The 25,117-nt window shown below is 40.0% G+C and overlaps 1 protein-coding gene across 9 annotated transcripts; it reads right to left on the bottom strand.

The window, feature by feature from the left end:
* Positions 1–203: 203 nt before the first annotated feature.
* On the bottom strand, positions 204–20,809 carry atxn2 (ataxin 2). Of its 9 annotated transcripts, none has more exons than XM_084946097.1 (26): positions 20,278–20,809; positions 18,496–18,526; positions 18,047–18,106; positions 17,611–17,682; positions 16,834–16,984; positions 15,980–15,994; positions 13,994–14,118; positions 13,750–13,841; positions 13,381–13,569; positions 12,469–12,641; positions 11,891–12,139; positions 10,730–10,918; positions 10,248–10,427; positions 9,981–10,085; positions 9,726–9,796; positions 9,234–9,598; positions 8,929–8,992; positions 8,666–8,812; positions 7,993–8,010; positions 7,317–7,383; positions 6,211–6,404; positions 4,838–4,964; positions 4,575–4,763; positions 4,249–4,463; positions 2,366–2,543; positions 204–1,032 (listed from the first exon to the last, which is right to left on the bottom strand). In XM_084946097.1, the coding sequence occupies exons 1-26, from the start codon at positions 20,388–20,390 to the stop codon at positions 1,004–1,006; spliced, it is 3,408 nt and encodes a 1,135-aa protein (XP_084802223.1). In that variant the 5' UTR covers positions 20,391–20,809; the 3' UTR covers positions 204–1,003. The 9 variants fall into 9 exon arrangements, with proteins under 9 accessions (XP_084802223.1, XP_084802224.1, XP_084802225.1 ...); XM_084946098.1 differs by having other exon boundaries at positions 4,249–4,460; XM_084946099.1 differs by having other exon boundaries at positions 7,323–7,383.
* Between the last annotated feature and the right edge of the window lie 4,308 nt (positions 20,810–25,117).

Here is a 25,117-nt window from a genome sequence, read left to right as displayed (position 1 = left end):
TTCTCACGTGTAAACCACTTTGTATTGGTCTTTCACGTGGAATTCCAATAAAATTGATTCATGTTTGTGGCTGTAATGTGACAAAATGTGGAAAAGTTCAAGGGGGCCAAATACTTTTGCAAGCCACTGTAAAAAGCTAGAACACAAGAGTGCACGTTCACAGTAACGACACACCAACAGTACAAGCCAACCACAAGAAGCAGTTCAGTTTTTAAAACTTTTTTATTGTTTTTAAATTTTTTTGCTCATTTTTTAAATTATTTATATTATCTACAAAGTAAAAGTTTTAACTTAAAAGTTACATAAGGGTCGGGTGAGAAGTGGGATCTGATCACCTCAGCCGTTATAATTTCATAAATAACACTTTCTCCTGTCCTCTCGGCTGCCAACATGAGTTTATTTCACAGAAAGTTTCTCGTCATGTTTCGTTTTTAGTTTGGTTAGAAACGTGTCGTGTAGTCTGGAAACAAATGCAGCACATAGCAGCAGCAATAAACAGTAGGATTAATACTGTCTAAAGGTTGGAAGATTCTTTTCATAACAAGGTGCGGACAAAAATTACGAGTTCCAGTTGAATTTTCTTCTTCACACTCGCTGATTGTTTACTCTCTTTCACTTCTTACTTGGCAAGCTGACTTAAGTTGCAATTTGGGACCCCTGAAAGTGTGTGTAGATGTAGGTATAACTATCTGTGTTTGCAGATCTGTATGTGTATGCGTGTGTGCTTGTGTGTGGGGGGGGCTGAATAGGAGCAGTCTTGTCTGTTAAAACTCTAGCTCGTTAAAACATGTCACTGCATCAACCTGTTAACATTCTCTTATTGCCTGGTCAGGGAGGGAGGGAGGAGGGAGGGAAGAGAAAAGCTGATGTGAAGCATGTCTGGTGAGGATGAGGGAAGAGAGGAGAGGGTGGGCTCTCTCATCCTCTTCATCGCCTGGTTATGAAGGCTCTGGTTGAGAAGCGCGGCGCAGAGCGGGTCCCTCAGCTCGCTGACGCACTCCATCTACAGCTGCTGCTGATGATGAGGTTGCACTGCAGGGATGACAGAAAGTTTCTTTGTAACACGTTAGACAGCTTTACAAAATACAAACTATTGTTTTAATTACACTCAAATAACAAACCAGTAATTCTCCTCCAATCATCTAAATCTGCACCTAAAGACGGAGTTTTCCCTGGTTTAACCTGAGGAGAATTAAATATCTGACAAAAAAAATAAAATAAGTGTGTTTCTTCTGAAATTACCATTACTAAAAATCTCACCCTATCTGATCATGTGTCCCAAGCTGAATCTTTTTAAAGACCTATCTTTAAATAACTGATGGTTCTGCAAAGCCCACAGTATGACTCGACCATCTGCATGGCTCTTATTGTGTGTATCGAATAGAGAACACATGTTTTCCTTACAAAACAATCTTAAAGTCACCAGTTCACCTTTGACCAGTGTTTAAATGCAGTTAGCTCAGAGCTGGTTAGTGGTGGCCCCTCAGTCTCCCAGTGGATGCACCTTTACCACCTTTACATCTTTAGCCTTTTATGACTCAGGGGTGAAATGTGTTTCTTGTACTGACTTGACACTTGTTACTTTGTCCCAAAGAATATGACAATATGTTAAAATCTTCTGACCAGTGACTGCTGACCTATGTGTCAGCAGTGTCCACGCACATATTTGCCTGCTGGGAATAATACAAAAATCACCTCTTTATGGTCATTTTTAACTGAATCAGATGAAAGGTGTAACATGTGCACAACTTTTATTTATTGCTTTATTTCCCAGGGGATAAATTCTCATCTGAATCAATTCCTACACAGGACAAATTTTACATGCCAAGTTTATGACTTGGGTCAAATACAGCAGCTGCCACTTCTTTCAAAGCTACCTTTTCTTGGCCTCTGTGTTCGCGGGAGTCGCCACACAGAACTCTTACTTCCTATTAAAATTCATTATTTTGAGCTGACTGTAAAAAAACCCCAGAAAAAACACAATTTGTGTCCATGAACATGACCGATTACATTGCTGTTCTCCATGGCACCGACACTTGGGTGTCCACGCCTCCCCCTGCCTGCACAGGGAGTGACGACAGAACCTCATTAGACTTTCATGGCTGAGGGATAATAACTGTCCAAAGAATTAAAAAAATAAAATTCTGTGTGATTGCCCCAGCTAACCGCCATTATATCTATTAATGACACTCACCCCCTTGCAAAAAAATTGAAGTCTAAATATTTCAACCATTGCCATGAAGAGTACTCACTTATTGCCTCAGTTTGCACAAAGGTGTAAAGAGGAGCTAGTAATGTAAAAGAACATTAGAGAAGGAAAACAACACAGTCTCTTTATAGAGGAAGGAAAATAATAAAAAAATACCTTGTGGATGTGCCAGGTAGGAGAAATGTGTGGTTGAGGAAACAGGGATGGGGTTAAGGGCAGTCTGGGGCATAGGTGGCTGTGGACCAGCTGGAGGACCCTGGGTAGCCATGAGCATCATTGGGGGGTGGGTGGGTGCCGGGTGGTGGGATGGCACAATACCAGACTGCATATGGGCCTGGGAGTGAGAGAAAGCGCACAAGTGTAAGTGAGTGTGCCAGAGTGAGAACAAAAGTGTGACAGTGAGAGACCAACAGAAGGACAAAAGCCAGACTGGGTAAAACGATGAGTCAGATGAGTTTCAGTGACACAGCGTTTCACGGCTCCGCCTGTCTGTTACCGACAGGAGCAGCAGCTCTGAACAGAAACCGCATGATTCTGAATGGGTTTTTTTTCTGTCTTCTTCAGCAGCCTGTTTACATAAAGGTGGGGCTCAGAGACAAACACACATACAGCATGTGACTTCAGCTAAGACAATAACACGAGGTTACAGTTTACTTTTCAAGTTTGACTTGGAAACGGCAACGTTTGTTTTCCATGTGCAACGAAAACTGTAAAATGAAACTGTGCGAGTACTTTAACACCTGTAGAACAAACGGAAAATAAAAGAGCACTTTCACTGTGGTCGACCCTTCACACATAAAAGTCCCCTTAACGTACGAGGAAGGAAGAGCCAGGACAACAGAGGACAGGACAATAGCACAATGATTACCTTGAAAGTCTTGCTTTTAAGACTTGTACTGTGGGTTATCATACATGCCCAGACAAAATCTGAAACGGATGCAGGGGTATGAAATCCTGCCAATCACAATTCTAGGGCTTTGGAAAGCTACTCCACTCGAGTAGCATCATACAATTTACAGTTAAAAATATCCATATCTGATATTTGGCCTTGGTGGAGGCCCTCAGTAGAGACAGAATGATGTATCAGAATGGCAATATTAGCTAATTGGCAGTCTATTGGTATCTGCATTTATAATGGCCAACAGATGAAGTAAAGTTGATGTGTGAAACACTCTTCAGCCAGACAGATTGCAGAGTGGCCTCTGGTGTGCAATTCTGAGCAGAGCACAAACAGGTAAATAACTACACATAATGTAACAATGCTAGGGAAACCCATTTGTTTCATGTATCTAGGGGGAAACCCCCCCCCCCCCCCAAAAAAAACAAAACTGTCAGCTATTAGTCATCCTCCCTCTGAAGCAATCTGCTTTATCTCCTTAACCAGTTTCCTTCTGATTGGCTGCCCCTCATAAACAGATTATTTGAACAGCAGCTGCTCTAAGCCAGAGCTGCATGTCTGAAATGATCATATTAAGGCCATCCACTCTCACTGACTTCATACATATGAGAGTAGAAAAGACTGAAACTGATCACTTAGTAACTTAAGTCGTGCACAAACACTGAAGTCATCATTTGAAACTTTGGGCAGGTTTATTGTGAGCCTTCTCTGTGATTAACTCTATAGCCTATATATGACACACAACAAGGGAACTCTCAATAGGTCTATTTAAAGAATTCCTTCATAGACTCAATGGGGCCAAACTGCTATGGGTATCCAAGAATATCTCTGAATTGCGTGGTTAGGTTGTCTTCTTATCAGGAAATAATGTTTCTTTTCCTCTGTACCCCACAGCGTACCGTGAGAATGACAGCGCTACGTCCCAACTTGATCATACTGCCAACAAAATGTCTACCTCATTTAAAGGGATTAACAAAAGCCAAATATGACCCATTCATAAACTCAAACACCTACTGGAATGGATCCCAGACCTTTCTCACACCCACAGTTAAGTCCAGCACAGGAAACACTGCCAATCTGATTGCCTGGCTTGAGCCACTGTGGTCGCTGTTGAGCACGTTCACAGCAGGCTGTGACCTACCTGCTGCACATGCGCCATGTGGTTGGGGTTGTAGCCATGCTGGACCTGCTGTGGGTGGATATACACAGCCTGCTGAGCAGAAGGGAAGGATGCCTGTGGGGACTGAGGGTTTGGCCCTGGGGTCATCGAAGGTGGCGTGGGTGCCAAGGCCGAATACATCTGCTGCTGTGGAGGCTGGTTAGCCAGGTGGAGGGCCTGGGCTGCTGCTGCTGCTGCTACAACAAAAATCATAAACACATGTATACATTACCATAATGCTCCACTTGAAAAAATTCAGCTCCATGGGGGGAGGGGGTAATTACTACCGCCAACCTTAGGGCACTCACCTGCTGCTGCCTGCGGGTGCTGTGGGTGCTGGACTGGGCTGGCAGCTGGATGGCTAGGAGGGCCTCCATGTTGTGGTCCACCCTGCTGTGCCTGGCCTGTAGGCGTGGCAGAGGGCTGAGGGTGCTGCGGGTGAGGGTGCAAGGTGGCACTAGGGTGGGGGTACTGCTGAGGCATTGGCCCTGGAGACACTGAAACAGCAGTCAGCGTTAGTAATAGTGAAAAGCATTAGAAATCACACCCCGTGCATTGGCCGCACACGTACCATACATGGTGTGTGTCTGCTCTGGGTACTGTGTAGTAGAGGAAGAGACGAGACTGGGCTGGCCATGCGTGGGAGGCGCCATCATCCTGGCACTGCCCTGCATCACTGGACTGAACACATGCTGTGCCTGAAAGAGGCAAAAAGGAAGCCAAAAAACTGAGGAAACCCTCTATCAACTCCTGCCGTCACAGTTTTGGTAACTGAGTGCCAATTTAGAGAGCCAACATTTGTTCAAAGGCTGCACATGAAATATGGACATAAACACTTTTTTGTGCTTCTGATGCATCTGTTCAGAGAAAGGAAGCTTATTTCTTTCTTGGTTTATACTTTTTTGTAATCATTAGTTAGCAGACTTGCATTTCTTAACACCAGCTCAATTTGTAAGCGCTGTGATGAAACTGAAAGAGAAAAAAAATGGCTTCTATGGTCTCACTCTGTGGTTCTGGCATATCACATGAACTGTGGTCTGATAAAATCTACAGTAATGCATTCTGTGTTCATAGGTTGCATAAAACATTCTCACAAGCTGTCATTTAAAGAGCCTGTGTGTGAGATCATGTTTGTCTGTCTCATCCCAAAGCTGGCCATCTTCACTCAATTTAATTGGCACTGACGATCAAAGTGACATAAGGTTCATTATTTTTGGGGCATCAATGATTATGTGCGTACGATGTGTGTTCGATATGTCCTGAAAAATGCTTCCTTAAAGAATTATGTATTTAAGAGGCCAAATCCTTTCATGACTGTGTTAAAGCAAAATGCAACATTCATGAGGTTTAACTTATTTTCTTACATTTATTTACCTATTTTACATTTCACAACTTAACAGTCATTGTGGTATTGGCATCAAGCCTCAGATATCTTTTTGTCAATACCATCTACTATTCATTAGTAATCAACATAAAAAATATAAATGTGTGCTTTGAGTAGGCTCTGCTCCAAAAAGTGCTTGAGCCTAGCTGTTTGTATTACTGAGGATTTTCCAGGATTTTTTAAGTCACTGCAGTAAAAGCTGCAGTTTTTCCTATGACAGCCTGTAGCAAACAGGTAGTAACTCTTCAGGTATAAGAAGCAGAAGTACACTTTGAGCTCAATAAATCAGAGGTGATAAAAAAAAACAAACAAAAAAAAAAAAACTGGCATGACATTGGCACCCCATCAAACTGCTAAAGACCACCAGCATCTGTCAGCCAAATCACCGACAAGTGAACAGCTGCGGGAGATAAAAACTGCCAGTTCTAATTGATGGTACCAGAGAAACTTTAATGGTTACATACGAGTCTTAATAGACGAGCCTGTTCAATCTATCCTTGCTCAATGAGCTGCTAAAGGCTGTATAGTTGTGATACTGCTGGTGCCAGAGTAAATCATACCTGTGATTGGTAGTGAGGCATCTGCTGGACGAGCGGCTGACTGGTGAACTGCTGTGGGCTGCAGGTGAAGTACTGCGCTGAGTAAGCCGGGCTCGGTGCTACAATCGGTGGCCCTGCTGCTGTGGCTGGGTGCATCATGGTGGGTGTGCCTGGCGGATGGTGCTGGTCTGACCTCTGCTGGGGCATGTTGGGTACTAGAAATTTATGTTAAGAGATGGGCAAGATGGAGAATAAGTTCACCATCACATATCACACATATATATACCAACTCTAGAGGCTTGGTGAGAGAGAAGTGCCGTTGGCTATGAAAGACACTAGTAAAGTCTATATGTGAGGGGGAGAAGAAAGAAAAAACACAAGCAACTGATCATATTATGAGCCATATTTAAACTTACTGAAAGATAATAAAGATTGGCCAGATCAGAAATTAAAAACAAAATCCTGAAGCCTCTCTCTTGTAAAAGCAAACTACAAAAATACTTGCACAACAGCATCTCTGTACTTGCGTAATAATTGCAGGTCGGTAAGCATGTGCGGTAAAACAACATATACAGCATCAGTGGTTTTTGGTGTCCCGCGTAGTGAGAAGAATATGCAACATTCTTTAAATGATTGTATAGTGATTGCTGTTGTTGCACGTTTGATTTTGTGTGGGCAAAGCAGCTCAATCCCCCACATGAATAATCAACGTGATTAATCAACCAATCCATCACACTTCATGTAAGCCTGGGGAATTATTTTCAGCCTTCATTATTCTCAGCTCCTCATCGTGATATTGAGTGACTGGTAATATTTCAGATTGCAGGCTCCTGCGTGGTGTGCTTCTGCAGGAAGCCCTCTCTTTGTTTTTTACCCCATTAGGAATTTATTTACTCCACCAACAAGACATTTTAATTCAACCGTTTTGCAAAAAATGCCACAACAATGCCACTTTGTAAACAATGTTTGGGCTGACTCTGAAAACAAGCCTTTTATTATCACATACTGTCCAAATAGCTGATTAAAAATATTTATGTATTCACATGGTTTGTAAATATTGTTCACCAAGTTGAGAAAAAGATTATGTGGGAGGGAAATGAGAGAAAGAAAGCGGTGGTTATTCTCACCTTTACCTGGTCTGTAGGGTTTAGATTGGCTCACTGTCATAGGCATCTGAACCTGGTACATGGGAGACTGGAGAGAGGTGAGGAACGAGGAAAGGTAGGGAAAAATAAAAAACATGTTTATACTCAATTTTCTGTGAGATTTCCAACAAGATTATAAAACAGACAGTCTGAGGATAAACATGGGTGCATCTATGCTCATTTGTCTGGGACCCTTAATAACAATCTGGCTGCAGTTGTCTAACACAAACAGCTTACTAGAATGTAAGAGCTTGTGGGAGTCATCGCTTACCTGGGGCCACATGCACTTTCTACACCTGACTATCATGAGCCAAAAAGGTGTTTTTACAGCATTCATAATACTGTTTTTTCAGTTCCTGAACTCATTAACATTGTCCACCATGCATTTGTGTTACAAACACCCCTTCAGCAAAAACAAGCTAGCTTAAACTCATTTTAGCTTGCAGCCATTTGTTTGGAAAACAGATGGAACAAAGGGAAATGAGCACAGTTTTAAGTCCATCTGAAGAATTGCAATAAGAAGTTGGCAAACCAACATCTGATGATATTAATTCAACAAGCAAGCAAAACATCCCAGTACTTATTGGGCTTAAAAAATAAAATAAAAATAATACAAAAAAAGTTTTTAAAAATAGAAATCTTAGAAAAATTCACAAACCTTCCATATTATGCTTTTCTAATGGAGCGAGAGAGAGAGGGGGGAGGAGGAGGAGGAGGGGGAGAAAAGGGAAGAAGAACCACTTTTTAGTTGTTATCGTTTGCACGTGTCTGATGTTGGATCACCAAGTTTTTCTTAAAGCAACATAAGAAATGTATTGATCACAGCTACATATATGCAACATCAAAATTATATCTATACTAAACTTCTAAAAAATGCTTTGACTAAACATTTCTAAGCTTGTTATGCAGATAATCACCTAAACATTTCTCAGTTCATTCTGTAAGAAAACCATGTAACTAACACCTTCTCAAAAGAAGACAGGGAACAACATGTCATGGGGAGGGGGACCTTTTTTCCCCCCCTAATGCTTCTTCTGCTACATGGAGGGAAAAAGTTTACAATGGAACAAATGACAACAAATGTGAGCTTTTTCCTTAAAAACATAAAATACACTGAGAAAATAATGATGGCAGGCATGAATCAAAGAAAAGGAAAGAAAATTACCACGTGAGGACAAACATAGACAGACATGTTAGTCACTGTTGTTAGGGGTTGGTCTGAATGAACCCTGCATTTCATACCAACACAGTGTGGTGCTCTGGGTGAGTTGCACTGAATAAAAATGAATATCTCCATAATGTACATTTCAGTATGCAGGTGTGTATCTCACCTGAACTCCAGGGCTGACTGGCGTCAGCGGATACATCTGGGGGAAGCAGACTGTCTGGCCATACACAGTTGGAGGTTGCTGGACCACGATGGAGGGGCTGGGCTGGCCTTGAGGCCGGGGGGGCGTTGGGGTGTTGGCTGGTTTGGGCTGAGGGAAAATGCAAAGAAAAACAAAAGCATATAGAGACATAAATAAATTAAATACCAGACCCAGTTTTTGGTTTCCAAATGTTTTAAGCTTGGCAGAAGCGGGTTATAACTTACCTGTGTATTAAACCTGGGTTTGAACTCATTAGCATTTGGGTTCAGGGTTGATTTTCTCACTTGACTGCAGAGAGAGAACAAATAGAGAAAAGGAATGAAAAGGAAGAATTTGTTTCTCAAGCTACTTAAACTTGATTAAATTGTGTTTCTTTAAATTAATCAATATCTATCATTAAATAATTTGTTGTTGGTTTTGGACAGTAATAAATCCCTACTGTGCATTATAGTAAACTGACTACAGACCACACAAAATGCAATAAAGTCATTTTTGGTTTTCTCGTGGAATGGGTCTCCTGTTCACTCACTCCTGCACTGCTTCTTTTTTCTCCTCCTTCTCTTCATGCTTGGGTCCGCTGAACGTTGAGGTGGCCGTCGTCTGAACTCCCTGTGACGTCACATCAAGCCCTGGCCTCTTCTGGTCAGTAGCAGAGGGAGACTGAGACATTGCAGCAGGGCTGCCAGGCTTACTGGTGCTTGTGGTGGTAGTCGGTGGAGCATGGGTACCACTAGGTGTGCCAGCAGCAATTACTACAACACCATCTTCAGTGGCCTCCCTCCCCACTGTGGAGGCTTTGTCCAGGGGAAGATCTTTAGGTTTGTCTGCAGGGTCTCTAGCAGACTTGGTCACCACTGGTTCACAGGGAGGGTCTGGGTTGGAACTAGACTGCAACTGGCAGAGGGACAGAGGAAAGATGAGTGGAAGAGGGGCACAACCTCTGCTGAAGCCTCACAAACATGAGATGAGATCAGTCATATCTTAGCAATTTGTATGTCATATAAATTCAAGAGGTACTTACCCTAAAATCTACACTAAATTTCTTTAAATTATCTATTTGTTTTCTGTGGTCTGATGGTATAGAAGGCGGTCCTGCAAGGTGAATGGAGAGAAATAAATGCAGATTCTGGAAATATCAATTTTTAAAAGACATTGTTACATTACGACTACTAAAGAAAGGAACAGATGAGAAACCCTCGTACTCATGTTTAAAATTGTATTGCTTCTCAACATTCTGAGGTTAAAAAGTTAATGCAAATTTCTAGTGTTTACCAACCTTTACAAACTTGTCTTGTAAAACTAGGTGAACTTTCCAAAGGCTTGATGTTCTCCTTGTTTGTAGGAGATGTTTGTCTAGTCTCCTGGGCACGACATTCTTTTGCTAAACAAACAAAAAAGAAAGTTTACTTACTCCCATCAAAATGATTTAACGATAGCTTTTTGTGATTGTAGCACTTATTTATACATTATAAAAACCAACAGACATGTGTTTTCATATCACTATTCATACTCAGTAAAAATCCTTTGTTAAACTTCAGCTTACCATCTCCTGATGAAGAAGTGACTATGCTGGGGGCAGGGCTAGCTGCAGTAGGAGAGGAAGCTGATGTTGGAGTAGTAACAGTTTCCACAGGAGCTGTACCTGTCTGAGGTGATGGGAGGGAAGAGGAGCCAGGGGAAGCTCCACCCATACTATTCTGTCGGGGGGAGCGAGGTCTGTGAGCTGAGGAGGGGAGAAGAATTTGGTGTTCACAACACATTCAGGTTAAATAACGAACAATGACAGGTCCTTTGAAATATGCCCTCCAGTGGCATTAAACTAAAATCTCTGCAAAGGGAGAAAAATACTGGACTAGTAGGTTCACCATTGGGATGCATTTAAAGATCCTATGTTGCCTTGTTCTCAGTTACATTGCATTTACAAGCTTTGGTGTCCACACTACCTGCCCGTCCAGCAGGGTGACAACAATATCCCATCAGCCTTTTATGGCTAAGGGGTACAAACTATTCAGATTAATAGTCTACCTCCGCTAACCACTGAGGACCATGTCCCTCCAGAGGAAGAGCTACTCCTGGTTTGTGGAGTCACTGTGGACTCTCCAGGGGGATTGTGGGAAATTAAGTCCACTCCTTGGGGTACTCCACTGGTCCGACAGGGTGGCACTCTGTGAGCACGAGGCGTCCGCTGAGATTTTGGAGACATCCTTGGTGGACCTGGAGATGTATAAAGACAGGCAAATGGATAGAAGCTGGTAAACACACAGTGACAGCAAAGTAAACGTGTTTCCTAGCATCCCTCTGTTAAATTTTTTTTTTTTTTTTTTTTTTTTTTAACTCACCAGTGCCTCACAAAAACTTTTAAAAACTCAAGTCTACATGCTGATAAATATCACACCAAACAGTAAGGTTATTTTTTGCATGCATGCTAGTGGAGAAATTACAGATGATCCTGTAAAGTGATCAAACACCACATCACAACCAAGCAAAGTGAGAGATGAGAAATGGGAAAGCAAAGGCCAAAAAGTGAGATGAACAGTGGCCTACAGTAACAGCATATTAAAAAATAATGAGAGGCCAAACACTAATTAACAATTTTTCTATCCAAGTAAAAATAATTAACGTCAAGAGATTAAGCCTCACTACCAGTTTTTTGGGGGCTTTTTTTTCCGAGGGACTCTGGAAATTGACAGATCACATTTCTGGTCAACAGTTTGTATCCCAATGGAGTGGAATACAGAGAAGACTTTTAAAAACTGCATGTGAAACTTAACTGGTATTACAACCACTCATCATGGCTCAAACATCAAGCCTTTTTTTTTTTTTTTTTTTTAAATTAGAATATCATCGTGCACCTTCTTTTGAATGATCTACCAGAAAAGTTGATAAATTGGTGCCTTAAGTGTTACCACACCCAAAGCATGGCACACATTGGTGCACCCACATGCCAAGGTGAAACTGCCTGATGTACTGACAGAGAATCAGAGTTTTTCAAATCTGATCCCAACTCAGTCTGACCAAGCAATTTCTCCTATTTCTGCTGTTCCACACTAGACCTGGGCAAACTTATTTTTCAAATAAAACTGATCGCCATCAACTTTGAAATATTTCACATTTCTTTGTGACTTAAATCCCTCCACCTTCAACTTGTGTTTTTTGCCCAGGTCTACTCCACAGAGATGTGGGTACCTTCTGAAGACATGCGTTTGGCCAGAGCGGAGGCTGGCGATGTGGGCCCATGGTGGGAAAAGGAGGATGAAGAGGAGGGATAAGAGAGGTGGGATGAATGAGAGGAAGGTCTGGAAGGTCGAGAGGGGGGCCTGGAAGGTGGCCTGGTGGGCGTGGTTGCCCGATGAGGCAGGGAGGAGGGACCGGACTGGTAACGAGAAGGGGGACGGGAGGAAGGAGATGGACAGGGTGAGGGCCAATGGGATGAACCTAAAAGAGGCAAGGACAAATGATCAAGGATGACACAAGCTATAGTGCAGGGGAAAAAAAGGTATAGTGGGGACAGAAAGAAGAGAGAAATTTAATTTTTTTTAAAAAATGACAAGGGATGCGGAAACAGGAATAAAATGGCTTAAATAAAAATAAACTAACAAGATAACACAAGAATAACCCAAACACTTTGCCACTGCAAAAGAACTTATTTCGAGTCGTGGTTTGACCACAACAGTGACTCACTCATCCACTCCTTTACTCTCACAAATACTGTGTTTGATTTGCAGCAAGTAACAGCAGATTTGTAGGTGACATATTAAATATACCTCCATTAACCACCCTCTGGTCGGATCCAGAGCTGGGACTGTAGTCGTGGGGTCCTGGTCGAGGAGTGGGGGGTCCAGCTGAGCTCTGACCAAGACGAGGTGAATTCTGACGCCCTGGCCCCCATGACATTGCCTCCCTGTTTCTCTGACCAGGAGGAATGTACTTGTTCTCTCTACAAACATACAAACAGACTTAACTCAGCTAAACATATACACAAGGCAATAATAAAGATGAGCAATTAATTTTATACTTTATTCCATTCCAGTAAGTGGTCATTAGCTAAAATGAGCTTATTTTTTCATTTTAATTACCAGTTATAGGAAGTATTTGTTATAGGAACATTTGCTGTCTACTTGTCTAGTAGGCTTAAATATTCCTCCCAAAGAACAGGAAAAGGGGCAATAGAGTTCTACATGCAGCACAAGAAGCATTAGAAAAAAACCGACAGAAAACAAACTCCAAAGATTTTTTTTTAAAAAGGCACTAACAGCAGTAGTAGTAGGCCCTGTTCACAATTTTTAACACTCAGTTTAGAAGTTCTTTGTGTATTATGACTTTGTGTTCTTCACTGCCAGTGCAAAGCCAAATGAGCAAGAGAAGCATAAACTAAAGCAACAATTTTATTTCAGTGCCCCCTGGTGACAGCACACAGCTACAACACAGATGATTGTATGCAAATCTCTGCAGTATCCTTTTCCAGCTCCTCTTAAATTCTTATAACAATAAATTGTGAATAATGCGAGTTCTAACAACTCCACAGAATGTATCAACAGGCAATGAAAATTGAAAATCGTTCAAATATGAACCCGCTGTTTACGAACACAATTACATTTACATAATTGCAAAGTGTACACAAAACATATTCACAGAAACAAGTAGTATTTTTGTAAAAACTCATATCCTGGCACCACCTGCCAAGTGTGTGAGTCTCCCTTTCCCCTCGCACAACAGCAGTGAATTTCTCCTCGTCAGTCCGTTCATCATTCTCCAGAGCAACGCGGGCCTTGTACGTGGCACTAGCCTCGATCTCCTCTGCCAGCTGGGCAGCACGCGCCTCCCTCTTCAAGAACTCTTCTGAGTTGTCCCTCTCTAAAGGTACCCTGGGAAATAAATTCAGGTTAGACAAGGAGTAACATGGGACAGCATGGTTCTAAGTCTTTAATTTTATAATAAAACCAGATTAAAGAGTGAACGTTTGTTTACTGTCAGAGATTCAAAATTAAACATATCTAGTATGACAAGTATACAAACAAATACATGGAGAACGTGAAGAAGCTTACGTATATGTGGACAGGCTGCTGTCATATGTGGACAAGACTCCATATTTCTCCTCATTGTACTTGAACATGTCATTGGGATCCCACCCATTAGACTGATGTGAAAACAGTAGCAGAGACAGAATTTGACAATCAGCATGTGAACAAATTTAAATGCTCTGGATCACATGAAACAAACTCTTTGTTTCGGTTGAATATATAGCAAGTTTAGCACCAGCCTGTTTCTGGTGTCTGATACTTTTCTCACCACATCAGTATCCAGAGACTCGAGGCTATCAGAGTTGTGGGTCTCTCCTCCATCCCAGGGCTCAAGATCTTTCTCTTTATGCTCGCCATTGATCCGGCCAGTCACTGCTGCATCTGTGAAGTTGTCTGAAACATGAAGAAAAGAATGTATATATTTATATACACTGCATGATACCACACACACGCACGCACGCACGCAAGCAGGCTCCACTCTCACTGCTTAGAAAACAAAGTGCTCATCATGCTTCAAGAGCCTCTGAGAGAGTTCTTACAGCAAACGTCTATATGGAGAGTTTGACGGTTCAGAAAGACACACCGAGTTACATCCAAACACAGGTTCAACAGGATTTTTTTTTTTTTTTTTTGGGGGGGGGGGGGTTCCTTTACAAAAAAAAGCCATTTTCTTGAGCCGGCATTGGTGAGTCTGGAAGTGTGAGCAAGACTTGTGAATAAAGGGAGAGTCCTGAATCACTGTCACAGTATGTAGCATAATGTCTCTAGGTGCTACAGTATTTTCAGATGGCTAACTTTTATCAGAAATTAAATCCAGCTACGAGGAGTGTCTACAATGCTTGCACCCTATTTATTAAGAATCACCATAGCAACATCTTGAAAGGGAGCACATTAATTAAAAAATTTACTTTGGGCTAATTGCGGTTTCAGGATGTTCATTATTTTTATGTAAGTGTATGGAATACATTGACTCAACAAAGTCATAAACGGACAGATCTGCTCAAAGAAAACCCCCAATTATAACTGAATTGAAATTCTAATCTCATGTTAGCCCAAGTCTGCTCTCACATTTGCAGATCTGGCACCAGTGAACTATGTGCTCAAAGCATACCAGCCACCTGGAGTTGCTTATCTCACACATCATAACTCATCTCACAATACAAAAGGCATTTAAGCGTTTCAGGCACAGAGCAAGTTCAGAAACATTAGACTGACACCATACGGGCAGTTGGGCCAATAGGCCTGGTTTATATTTCCATTGTTTGCTGGCATGCTTTGTGCACACTGTCCACCAAAGGAATTATACAAAGTAAGAAAAATTTTAAAATCAAATGTGCGAATAGTGAGAGGTAAGCAAACATGCATTTAGACTGCAGTTAATTACATGACCTCAAAGCATTTCAGTGCCAAACAAAATTAAACTTCTCCTAATAACCTTTTGAAAACAATGCTCAGAAAACAAATGATGTAAGAGAGCCCAATATGACTTTTGAATCAGTTGCTTTCAATGGAATCACATTAATGTTGCTGATAATCTACCATTTAAGTGTGGCATGACTCGAGCAAGGCCAAGAAAGGTTTAAAAAAAAAAACAAAAAAAAAAACTGATGTTTAGGAAAAATCCTATAAAAGATAAACTAAACAAAAGCAATACACATTACCTTCTTCTTATACAAGCCACTGCTTCATCGTTGCTACTGCTTGTTGTTTATTTCCCTCCATCCTATTTTCTCTAGTTTTTACAATTTCTGTGATTTTTTTTTTTTTTTTTTTTTTTTTTTTTTTTTTTTAAATACAAAGCACTTTGTAACCTTATTAACAAAAATAGAGTTTATATTAGTATTAAAAATTACCCAAATGTATCACATAGGCTGTATCAAAAGTTAAAACTGGATAATATTTAAAAACTCCAAAAATCAGCTTGAATGATTTTGAGGGAATAATTCTTCCACCGAAAGCAACATGCAGTCTGAAGACGTGGTAAAAATATAAAGAAACACTGATCAGCAATACATATCTAATTTTTAGTTTTTGGGTGTATGAGAGAAGTGATCCTAAAACTTTGAGAATCATACTGGAATCAAAATGCAGTAACAATACATAGCACAAAAATAAATAGAACATCATGCCCAAATGTTCGTAAAAGTTACATTTTTAATTTAATATCTAATTTAACAGGTCTAATATAAGAGCACAGTACATATTTTTAAAAGCATACAAAGATGTGCAAAAGGAGAAAACAGCCATAGATTACCTGTGTCTGAGGAGACTAGACCATTGGAAAGGAGAGACACACAGATGACAGATAGTCAGAAGAATGACTGACAGATAAAATGACTGGCGATCACACCAACAGTTAAATTCATACCAGACATATTTATGATATGGTTCACCTAGATATAAGTTGTAAAGGTACTCAATTCTAACAATTTGAGCTTGGGTCAAGTCATGTCTAGCGCCCTCCTCACATCCCATGATTTCAACTGATCACTTATTGAGCATTTCTTTAAAAAATAAAATAAAGGGGCAAGCAGACAAACATTGGCACTTTTGACGTTTTATCTTTCTGTGTAAATTTCACTCACTTCACAAGTTGTTAAAGTGAAGTGGCATCACTGTAGTGCCATAGTTTCAAATCATGAAGCAAAACCCTTCACGCCTGTATATTTTCAGACAACAAAACTCTCCCGCAGAGTCCATTATCGTCCAAAGCAGAATCATATGGGTGCACATGAATTACATGAAGCAGGCTCCTTCAGCCTTTATTGAGTGTCCTTGTTGCACTAGAGCAACCTTTGGACCAATCGATAGATCAAATTAGACTTCAATGACTGGCCACTCTGAGCAGACACACAAGACTTAACTCACAGAAAAGCCTCTGCAACATCAAGATAGAGAAGACTGAGAAGGGTAATACATTGTATGTATGCAAAGATGGGAATTCACTGACATACGTTTATATTTTCGTATGTGTAAATGAACAGTATGACAAACTCACCCAGTTAACATTGTGCATTGTCCATAGGTTTTCAACATGCGCATGATAACATCTCCAGTTTCAATAACTAAAAAAATCTTTGCCAAAAAATAAAAATATGACCACACTACCTTTCCTGGCAAAATTTAGGTCCACATCTTTGAAGTTCACAACTACGACATCAGAAGCCTTGAAAATGATGCTCTCTACAATATCTTCTTTCCTGGGCCCTGTGCTCGGTTCTGTACTCTTTCGGTGGGCTGCATCCAACACCAGGTCACACTGAAGGAGAAAAATATAATTTATAACACAGAGGAAAAAAAATAAAAAAATATCTGCAAAAGACACAAGAAACTATGGACACAGGAGACTGGGACAATGCACTCTTTCATGCCCATCATACTCCACAGTAGCTAGAGAAACAAAACGGCTATAAACAATCTCAAGAAAAACCCTAAAACTAAAACATACTGAGAAATCTCAAGAGATCTGTTTTAAGCACCACAAGAAAGATATGTGGTGTATGGTTATGAATTAAAGATCTGTAAAATTGTAGCAGGCTTACTTTAACTATTAGTCAAATAAATCACATAAAAGCGGATCTTATCAATTAAACTACTTTGTGTAATCCTGGCATCAGCATACTAGCATAGATCTGAATTAGAGGAAAACCTCAAATTTACTTATGATTATTACTTTTGGGAAATAATTCAACCTAAAAGGGAAGGTAAATGCTCACATATCAGAAAAAGCAATGCAGCTCTAAACCACCTTAGGGGTGAAACTAGTACCAAGTGTTAGCAAGACTCCATCACATTTAAGCCTAATCATATTCAGCTAGTGAGAAAGTAACAGATTTCCCTCCATATTGGCACAATAAAGAATACCACATTATGCATGAGCCTTACCTCTGGGCCATAGGTCTTAAATACTCCCTCATAGATGGCTCCATTTTTCACTTTAAGCTCACACTTGGTCCCCTACAATTAAAGAGGCTTGTCGTTATATACGGTATGTGCCGTTCAGTACAAATTTTAATTTACATGTTCAAAAATATAAGTTCAGAAACCCATTTTTCTGCAAGGCAAACCATTGATTGATCAATCGCTGGTTTCCTTTTATGCAACCAGCTGTCTCTACAACAGGCTTTGTTTAGTGCTGTGTAAATTTGAAGAAACGGCATGTGGTAAAACAGACTGCAGTAAATAATGTTCTTACTAACTCACTTAGAGTAAGCATGATTCACATGGCTGCTTCATCCAAGGAATTTTGCAACTATGCATATTCTTATAATCATTACACACAGGAAAAAAAAGGAACAAGGTAGGCACACAGTAAACGTACCACCACTGAAGTCAAGACATGGACCATCCTCATATTTGCATATACACCATTGAAAATGACCTAAAGAAAAGATACAATTAATTTTGATGCTCCCATTTTGAGCACAAAAAAGATGCCAAATAATGTCTCATCACTGTGGAATACCAATACACTTGTTCCATTCTTAATGCAATTAAAAAGGCGATATCTGGATTTATGCTTTCTCTGGCGTTAAAATGCTTTAAAAACAGGAAACCAAGAAAAATAAGTGTTAAAGCATTGTGAGGGTTTTTCCTGCATAAGAAAAATTCTGGTGCCCACCAATGACATGCCTCAAGAGGAAAAAAACACCACCACTATGTTCAAAAATCTGTATTTTTTTTTTATTTGTTTTTTAAGTGTTTTAAAATACTCAAGCTTGAAGGTATTTTTGTTTCTCAAATGTATATGAGAAATAACAGGTTACTTACTGCTGCTGGACCTTTGCCACTGTGTCTCCCCCTGAAGGACAGAAAAAAAAAATCGCATTTTGATTAAATTGTTGTCAAACTCACCATCAACTGTAAAAAACAAAATAAATAAAGACTTGACTTAGCACATGCTCTGATATCTGCAACTCACTAAGAGAAATCATAAGAGGCAGTGATTAAGATGATACAGAACTGCACTTGAAGTTAATCAATACAAGCTATATAATTTGCTTTAACCTTAACCTCATTTCTAAAATATACTTTCACAGCATACTGCAAGTATCTGCATACTACAATCACTTGTAGCAAACTACAGAGAACCAGGTTTAAGAATACATGAGGGTCTTATAATGATGCTTTACTGAGATTATGACTGAAGAGCACATGTGAAATGTTTGCAGCTGCAGACATGCAGAAATCACTTTGGTTTTATCAAGTATAAGATTTATTACCATCACTATCGATTCCAGCTGTGGAGACATCACCACAACCATCAACACAGCCATCTTACTTGATCATTTGTTTTAATTGTGGACATTGACTTTATATTTAAGATCAACAGAAGTGCTCTTGCAGATCACATTTCGAATATGCAATGTAAATTCTGAAATTTCCCCAGTGTCTCCACAACATTATGCTTATAATAATGATATTTGTGAAGCAATCTAGCCAAACACTCAGCAGCTAACAGTTTTCCCAGGCATGTCCTAAAATGCACCTTGTTCAGCAGCTGGCACATAACCAACCATTCAACGTAAGCAATGGCCACTAACCCCTATATTATATCCGTTGCAGTAAATCAGCCCTAAGCTTTCTAAAACACACTTAGCCATGCCATTTTGAGCTGTAATGTGCAGATTTTGTGAGCATGGTTATAAACTGGTCCAATATTCATTTATAGCATCTTCACGATGAATCCTACGCAATGAATGGGGAGTGCTGTCCTAGTGACCGGTGAACAGCAGCCTGACCACCAAAAATCACAGCATGCATGCTGTTCATGCACTGACAGTGTGCTTTATCTTCATCTTGGGACGACGTGTACAGAGAAAGTCATGCCTCAAGGACACTATTTCTCACGAACAGCAATGGCAACGTCAAGGTTGAAAGCCAGTCTGTCTGTAATTCCCCCTTCTCCTCCTCCACCTCACCCCCGTTTCCACACCCGCCCCTTTCTTCTGAGCGCCCACACGCTTTATATCCATTTCCTGGCAACCCCGTTGCAGCAATGTTGCGGTAACGTACCAAGCTACATGGCAGCCAAAAGACAACAAATGCCGTTGCGTGTCCCCCATTAGCCAACGGTTACAAAACTGAAATGCAAGCACAGGCTGTCAATTGGCTAATTAACGCTAGCTGACTTGGCTTCAAGCTTAGAGTAAACTGATACCAGCAACTTGGCAAGCAGCGTCACTAGTACTACACACATGTGAGGAAAGATAAATGTCCACCCGAACATGTATTTATGCAAAATCAACCTCGTGGTGGCATGTTTGATTTAACGTGCCAGAGAAGATAATGTCACGTCGAAAGTTGCAACAGCACTGGACCAAGCAGACAGGCAGGCCTCGCTAGCTGAACTGCACAACTGGCTGACCAACACGTCGCAAGGCCCGCACAACGTTCACAAACACGCACTAGTTTTGGACCACTTAACGGCAATGTCATCTCTTACAACCGCTACCGTTTGGCAGTGACTATGGCCAAATATCGAAAACGTGTCAAACCAACCCTCCTTGCTGTGTTTTTTCTTCGCTATGTTAACGTTTTAATTTCACATACCTGCCCAGATTCTGTCTTCCCCCGCCGCTTCCTCCGGCACCGGAGGCGGCGGCGGCACCAGCGGTGCTACCACCGCCGGGCTTGCTGCGATTTCCACCGGCCTTCATTGACATGGTGATCCCATAAAAGACAGCGTCTTTAACAGACCAGTTTCACGCCGCAATTTCTTGACGCTGAGACGGTGTGCGGTACCTCACTAACGTTGGGCAATCCGAAGACCTAGCTTAGCCAGCAGGCTAAAGTCAACGTGCCTGTTCAGGAGGATGCTTTGCTAAGCAGCTAGCCTGGCTAACAGTTGCTAGCTAAATTAGCGACCTGTACAATTCCTATTAAAACTGAAAAAAATAATATTTAAAAAAAGACAACACGCTCTAGTAACTTTTCCGAAATCAACATGTGTGTTACACCTCTTGTCAATTTGTTATATAATTATTATCTCAAAATCGGGTTTGCAGCTATCTCGGATTCTTTCCGTTGCTAACAGCGAAAAGACCAAAACAGCCTGAAAGGGGGACAAAAACAGCGGAGGGATATGAGAGGCGTGACGGCTTGCAACACTTCACTCTATATTTTTATACGCTGTGTTATTTGAAAACTATTGATCTTGTAAACAGATGAACATAACCATCTTTAACGTAAAAACCCAATGCAGACATTTGTGTTAAAAGAGACACGGTTACATCATGGCACTATTTTCAGGAAGTCCATGAATTTTCAATTACTATGTAGTGTCATCCACGTGAGCCGGCGAACTCACTACTAACATACACACAAACACACACACACAGCGGGTGTGGGCATAGTGATGGCTAGTATCCACTGCAGCATGAAGGTTTCCAATTAGCAGGATTGGAGGGTCACTTTGAGATAGTCCCATTTTTCGTTAATAACTGGTGTAACTTCCACAATCTTGATATGACAAGACAGCTGTACAAAGAGGATTTCAGTCTAGTAAACTAAACTAAAACAAAGTAAGGATAAAAAAAAAAGTTTCATCAAATAAAAAACAAAGTAAAATAAAATAAAATAAATAAATGGACCTAGAAAACTAACTAGTAGGGCTAAGGGGTGTGTCTAGAAGAGGGGCATTGGGTGGCACCAATCCCCCTAAGATCTTACTTAACAAGTCTAAATACTTTTTCCCACTTTGCAAAACATTTATACAGTGCTTGTGCTTAAATTCTTGTGCAGCATCACTTTAGACAAAACAAATCTGCAATAGTAACCAGGGCTGCACATGAGCCTGAAAATTGTGTTTTCTTGCCCATTTCTATACCTTTTAAATTTTATTTTATTTCATTTTCCCACAATGTCAAATATGGTAGAGACAATGTTGTTGCATGGGCAGGTATGGGCTGCCAGTGGAACTGAGTCAGACAAATAGTGCAAGACTGACTGGAATGTAAATGGATAATGACCCAAAGCCTACTGCAAAGGCAACCTAAAGGTTTCTCACAGCAATAAATGTGATATTCTTCAGTGGCCAAGTTGGTCACCTGATTTCAATCTAACAGAGCATGCTTTTCACTTACTCAAGGGCAGAGCGACACAAACAAGGAGCAACTGGAGGTGGCTGCAGTAAAAACCTAACTGAACAACTTAAGTGTAGAAACAGGATTTGGTGATGTCCATGGGTTTTAAACTTCAGGCAGTCATTGCAAGGGATTTTCATTCGAGTATCTGTTTTCTTCCTTATTCAATTTAGGGTCATAGTGCACTTATTTTGATAGTCATAATTCAGCATTTCTTAATTTTCTTCAAATTTTTTTGAATGTTGCTTTTGATCTTCCTGGGTTTTTTCCATCTGTCTTTCTTTTTTAATAGAAAGAGAGACTAATTTCAGAAAAGTTCAAAGGTTTGACCTGTTGGTCTAACATAATGAGTCACCGCATGAAGAAATATCAGGACTTTCTGTTCTATAATAATCAAAAGATATTACTTCATAATTTATATGAAACTGAAACATATGTAAAGACCAACAATAAGAGATAAACATAGTCCTTTAAGTAGGTATTGATGGATACATTTGCCACTTTAATGTTGTAGCATGTGGATTAAATGAGATTCATAAATATTTATGTCATGTAAATTATTAAAATGGTATTAATATTGAAGCTATTATTGAAGATGTTATCCTGAACAAAGTGTATGCCTATCAAGTGCTATTTAGTGCTATTTTTCTGTTGTCTTCCTCTTTTGGATTTATTATGGTTGGCGAACATCTTTCAGCTGCATTACTACAATCTGAGCTGGACTGTGGCCCAAAGGTCTGCCATCTAACCATTCTCAAAAATAGAAAAAAGTGAGAGAGGGAGAAAATGCTTTATGCTTTTCAACCATAAAGGGAGAATTGCAATGACCAGTATGACCTTTCCTTAATCTTGTCATAACACTTTAGTCTTTCCCATTTTGTCCTCCACAATGTGCCCCCAACTGATGGTTTAGTTAAAACAAGTAAATAAATAAAAACCCCACCCCAAAGCCCTGCTGTGATTACTTTGTTCCATATATTCTTCTTCATCTACCCGACACAGCAAAGAACCCACAGACAAACACATTTGGTGAATTGTAAATAGAATGATTCAGTGCTGCGCAATACTCTGATGCTGTTACTACTTGCTCTGGGATGGATTTTCTGGTATGATGTTTCTTATCTTGACTGGACAAGTTATAATCTTACAAGATAACTTGTGCACACTAAATAAAAGCCCATAAGTGCCTAACACCATAAAATGCATGTGATGGTGATAACTCCACTTATCAAGTTTTATTTTCACCTTGGGTGGTCATAAAATAAAATTCCTTCTTCTCTTGCGCATAACTTGAGCACTAACTAAAGGACTGTATAGTAGTATATGTGGTGCAGCAAGAAATTTCCACCTATTTACGTGCTTGAGGAGCACAGATTTCACTGTATGACATTCTGAGGTGAAAAGAAAACATAATTAGCTGGGTTTTCTGACACTATTACTGACATATAGCATTGTAGTAAATTATATATATAATGTGATGTGTTGGCACATAACAGCCATCTTAGCAAAGAACCAATTTTAAATTATACCTTTGGGGACTTTGTTATTAGCAGCCTTTCACAAAAATGCATAATTTGTCCCCATTTCTTTTGTTGAATCTCCGAAAAATGCCAAAGAAGGTGATTACCAAAGACAGATAAGCTGGAAATGTGGCAAATCTCAGTATGGTGTGCATATTGAGGAAACTGGACAGGGGAAGGACAAAAGAAAAAGCAACCGGCTTAAAGAACTGTTTGCAGCTGATGAACAGTATCTGAAAATCATGTCCTTGAGAAATATGGGGGGAAATGCAGCAAAGATCTGACACAGAACACCTGAGATTTATCTGGTCCTTCAGAGATGCATTTGGTCTGCTGAGCCCTCACCAGAAATGGTCTCAGTTAAAGGGTGCCTGTCAAGAAGAGAAACAGGGAGAAAGGACTGATGTATCAAGAACTAGATGTAAACTAAGTGGCAACAGGTCTGATGGAATGATTAGTCTAAATTTGACATTTTTGGTTCAAATTGTCACGAATATGTACAGAGGAGGTCAGGAGAAAGGTACAACAGTGAGTATCTACAGCCATCTGTAAAACACGCTTGAGGCGCTGTTATGGTTTGAGACTGCATTTCAGCATTTCAGTGATGTTTGGGATCTTATGGAAATTCATGGAATTATGAATCCAGAAAAGTACCATTAGCATGACAGTGATCCCAAACACATTTCCAATGCAGTTAAAGCATTGATGGATCCTCAGGTGTCAATATTATTGAAGCAGTGAGGGATCATCTTGAAAAAGAACAGAACAAAAGGCAGCCAACATCCAAAGAAGAGCTTTGACTGTGTTTCAAGAAGCCTGAAGAACTATTCTTGAAGACTACTTAAAGGAATTACAATAAAGTTTGTGTAAAGTTTGTGTCAGGCTGTGTTAAAGAATAAAGACAATCATACCAAATGCTCCCTCCCCCAAATCATTTATTGTTACATTTATTGTTATTTATTACAATTGTTTAGTGAATTGTATTATCCTGCCCCAAAATGAGTCGTTGGTGGGTGAGTACCCATGCCATGAACAGAAGAGTCTGTTATCTCATTTGACAGTATCTATTTTTCTTGGTATTTCCGATTATTTGATAAAGTCTATATTATGTTAAAGTACATCAAATCTAATTAAATAAATAAAAATTTGAAAGCGAAGGAGAGTTTTTTTCACACTTGGATTTAGCTAAAGCTCATTGGGTGTGCAGGTAATATCTCTGTATAAGAAACATTTTTAAAGAAGTCGTGGAAGTCTTATTTTTAGGGGTTACCTGATGGAATACTGCCACCTGTGGGGATATTTTTTTTGGAAGGTAGGTGTCTAACAAATTATCTTAATTAATTAATTTTAGCACATTCTGATATTAATTAAAGTGTGATGGTTGATTTTTTGTTTGCTTGTTTTTTGCTGGCATTTAACTTTTTAAATATAATAAAATTTCCTATAATGTGTAGATTTTTAAGTTGAGCTTAACTATATTTCCGCCAGGGGTAGTTCTGCTGTAGTTCAACTTCTTCCACTATTAAGTAATCGGTAGTTTGCAATGCTGCTTATGGGACTTGAGTCCGCATTGAAAACTAGGTCCTTATAAGGACCCATTACAGTGTATCCAGTTCAAACGTATTTGATTGTAAAAAATCATTTGTTGTTTCAAAAATACAATAAACAAATACATGTATTATACGCCGAAAATTACGTGGTGTGTGATAGATTAAAACGTGTAGCCTAACATATTGTCCGAATTTATTAATGTTATCAATAATTTTGATCAGGCGTTCTGTTCGGACA

The sequence above is a fragment of the Perissodus microlepis genome, chromosome 12 (assembly GCF_051167445.1).
Source record: "Perissodus microlepis isolate ML-2025 ecotype Zambia chromosome 12, ASM5116744v1, whole genome shotgun sequence".
NCBI lineage: Eukaryota > Metazoa > Chordata > Actinopteri > Cichliformes > Cichlidae > Perissodus > Perissodus microlepis.
The sequence above is the reverse complement of the archived record's forward strand: the minus strand, read 5'-3'. Positions and strand labels throughout refer to the sequence as shown.

Excerpts from the sequence above, each read along its gene's own strand:
- atxn2 (XM_084946097.1), bottom strand. The coding sequence starts at position 20,390 with ATGTCAATGAAGGCCGGTGGAAATCGCAGCAAGCCCGGCGGTGGTAGC. Across the intron at positions 10,428-10,729 it reads GTCCTCAGTGGTTAGCGGAG|CTCACAGACCTCGCTCCCCC; the intron begins GTAGACTATTAA and ends TCCCCTCCTCAG. Across the intron at positions 4,464-4,574 it reads GCACCCGCAGGCAGCAGCAG|CAGCAGCAGCAGCAGCCCAG; the intron begins GTGAGTGCCCTA and ends TTTTTGTTGTAG.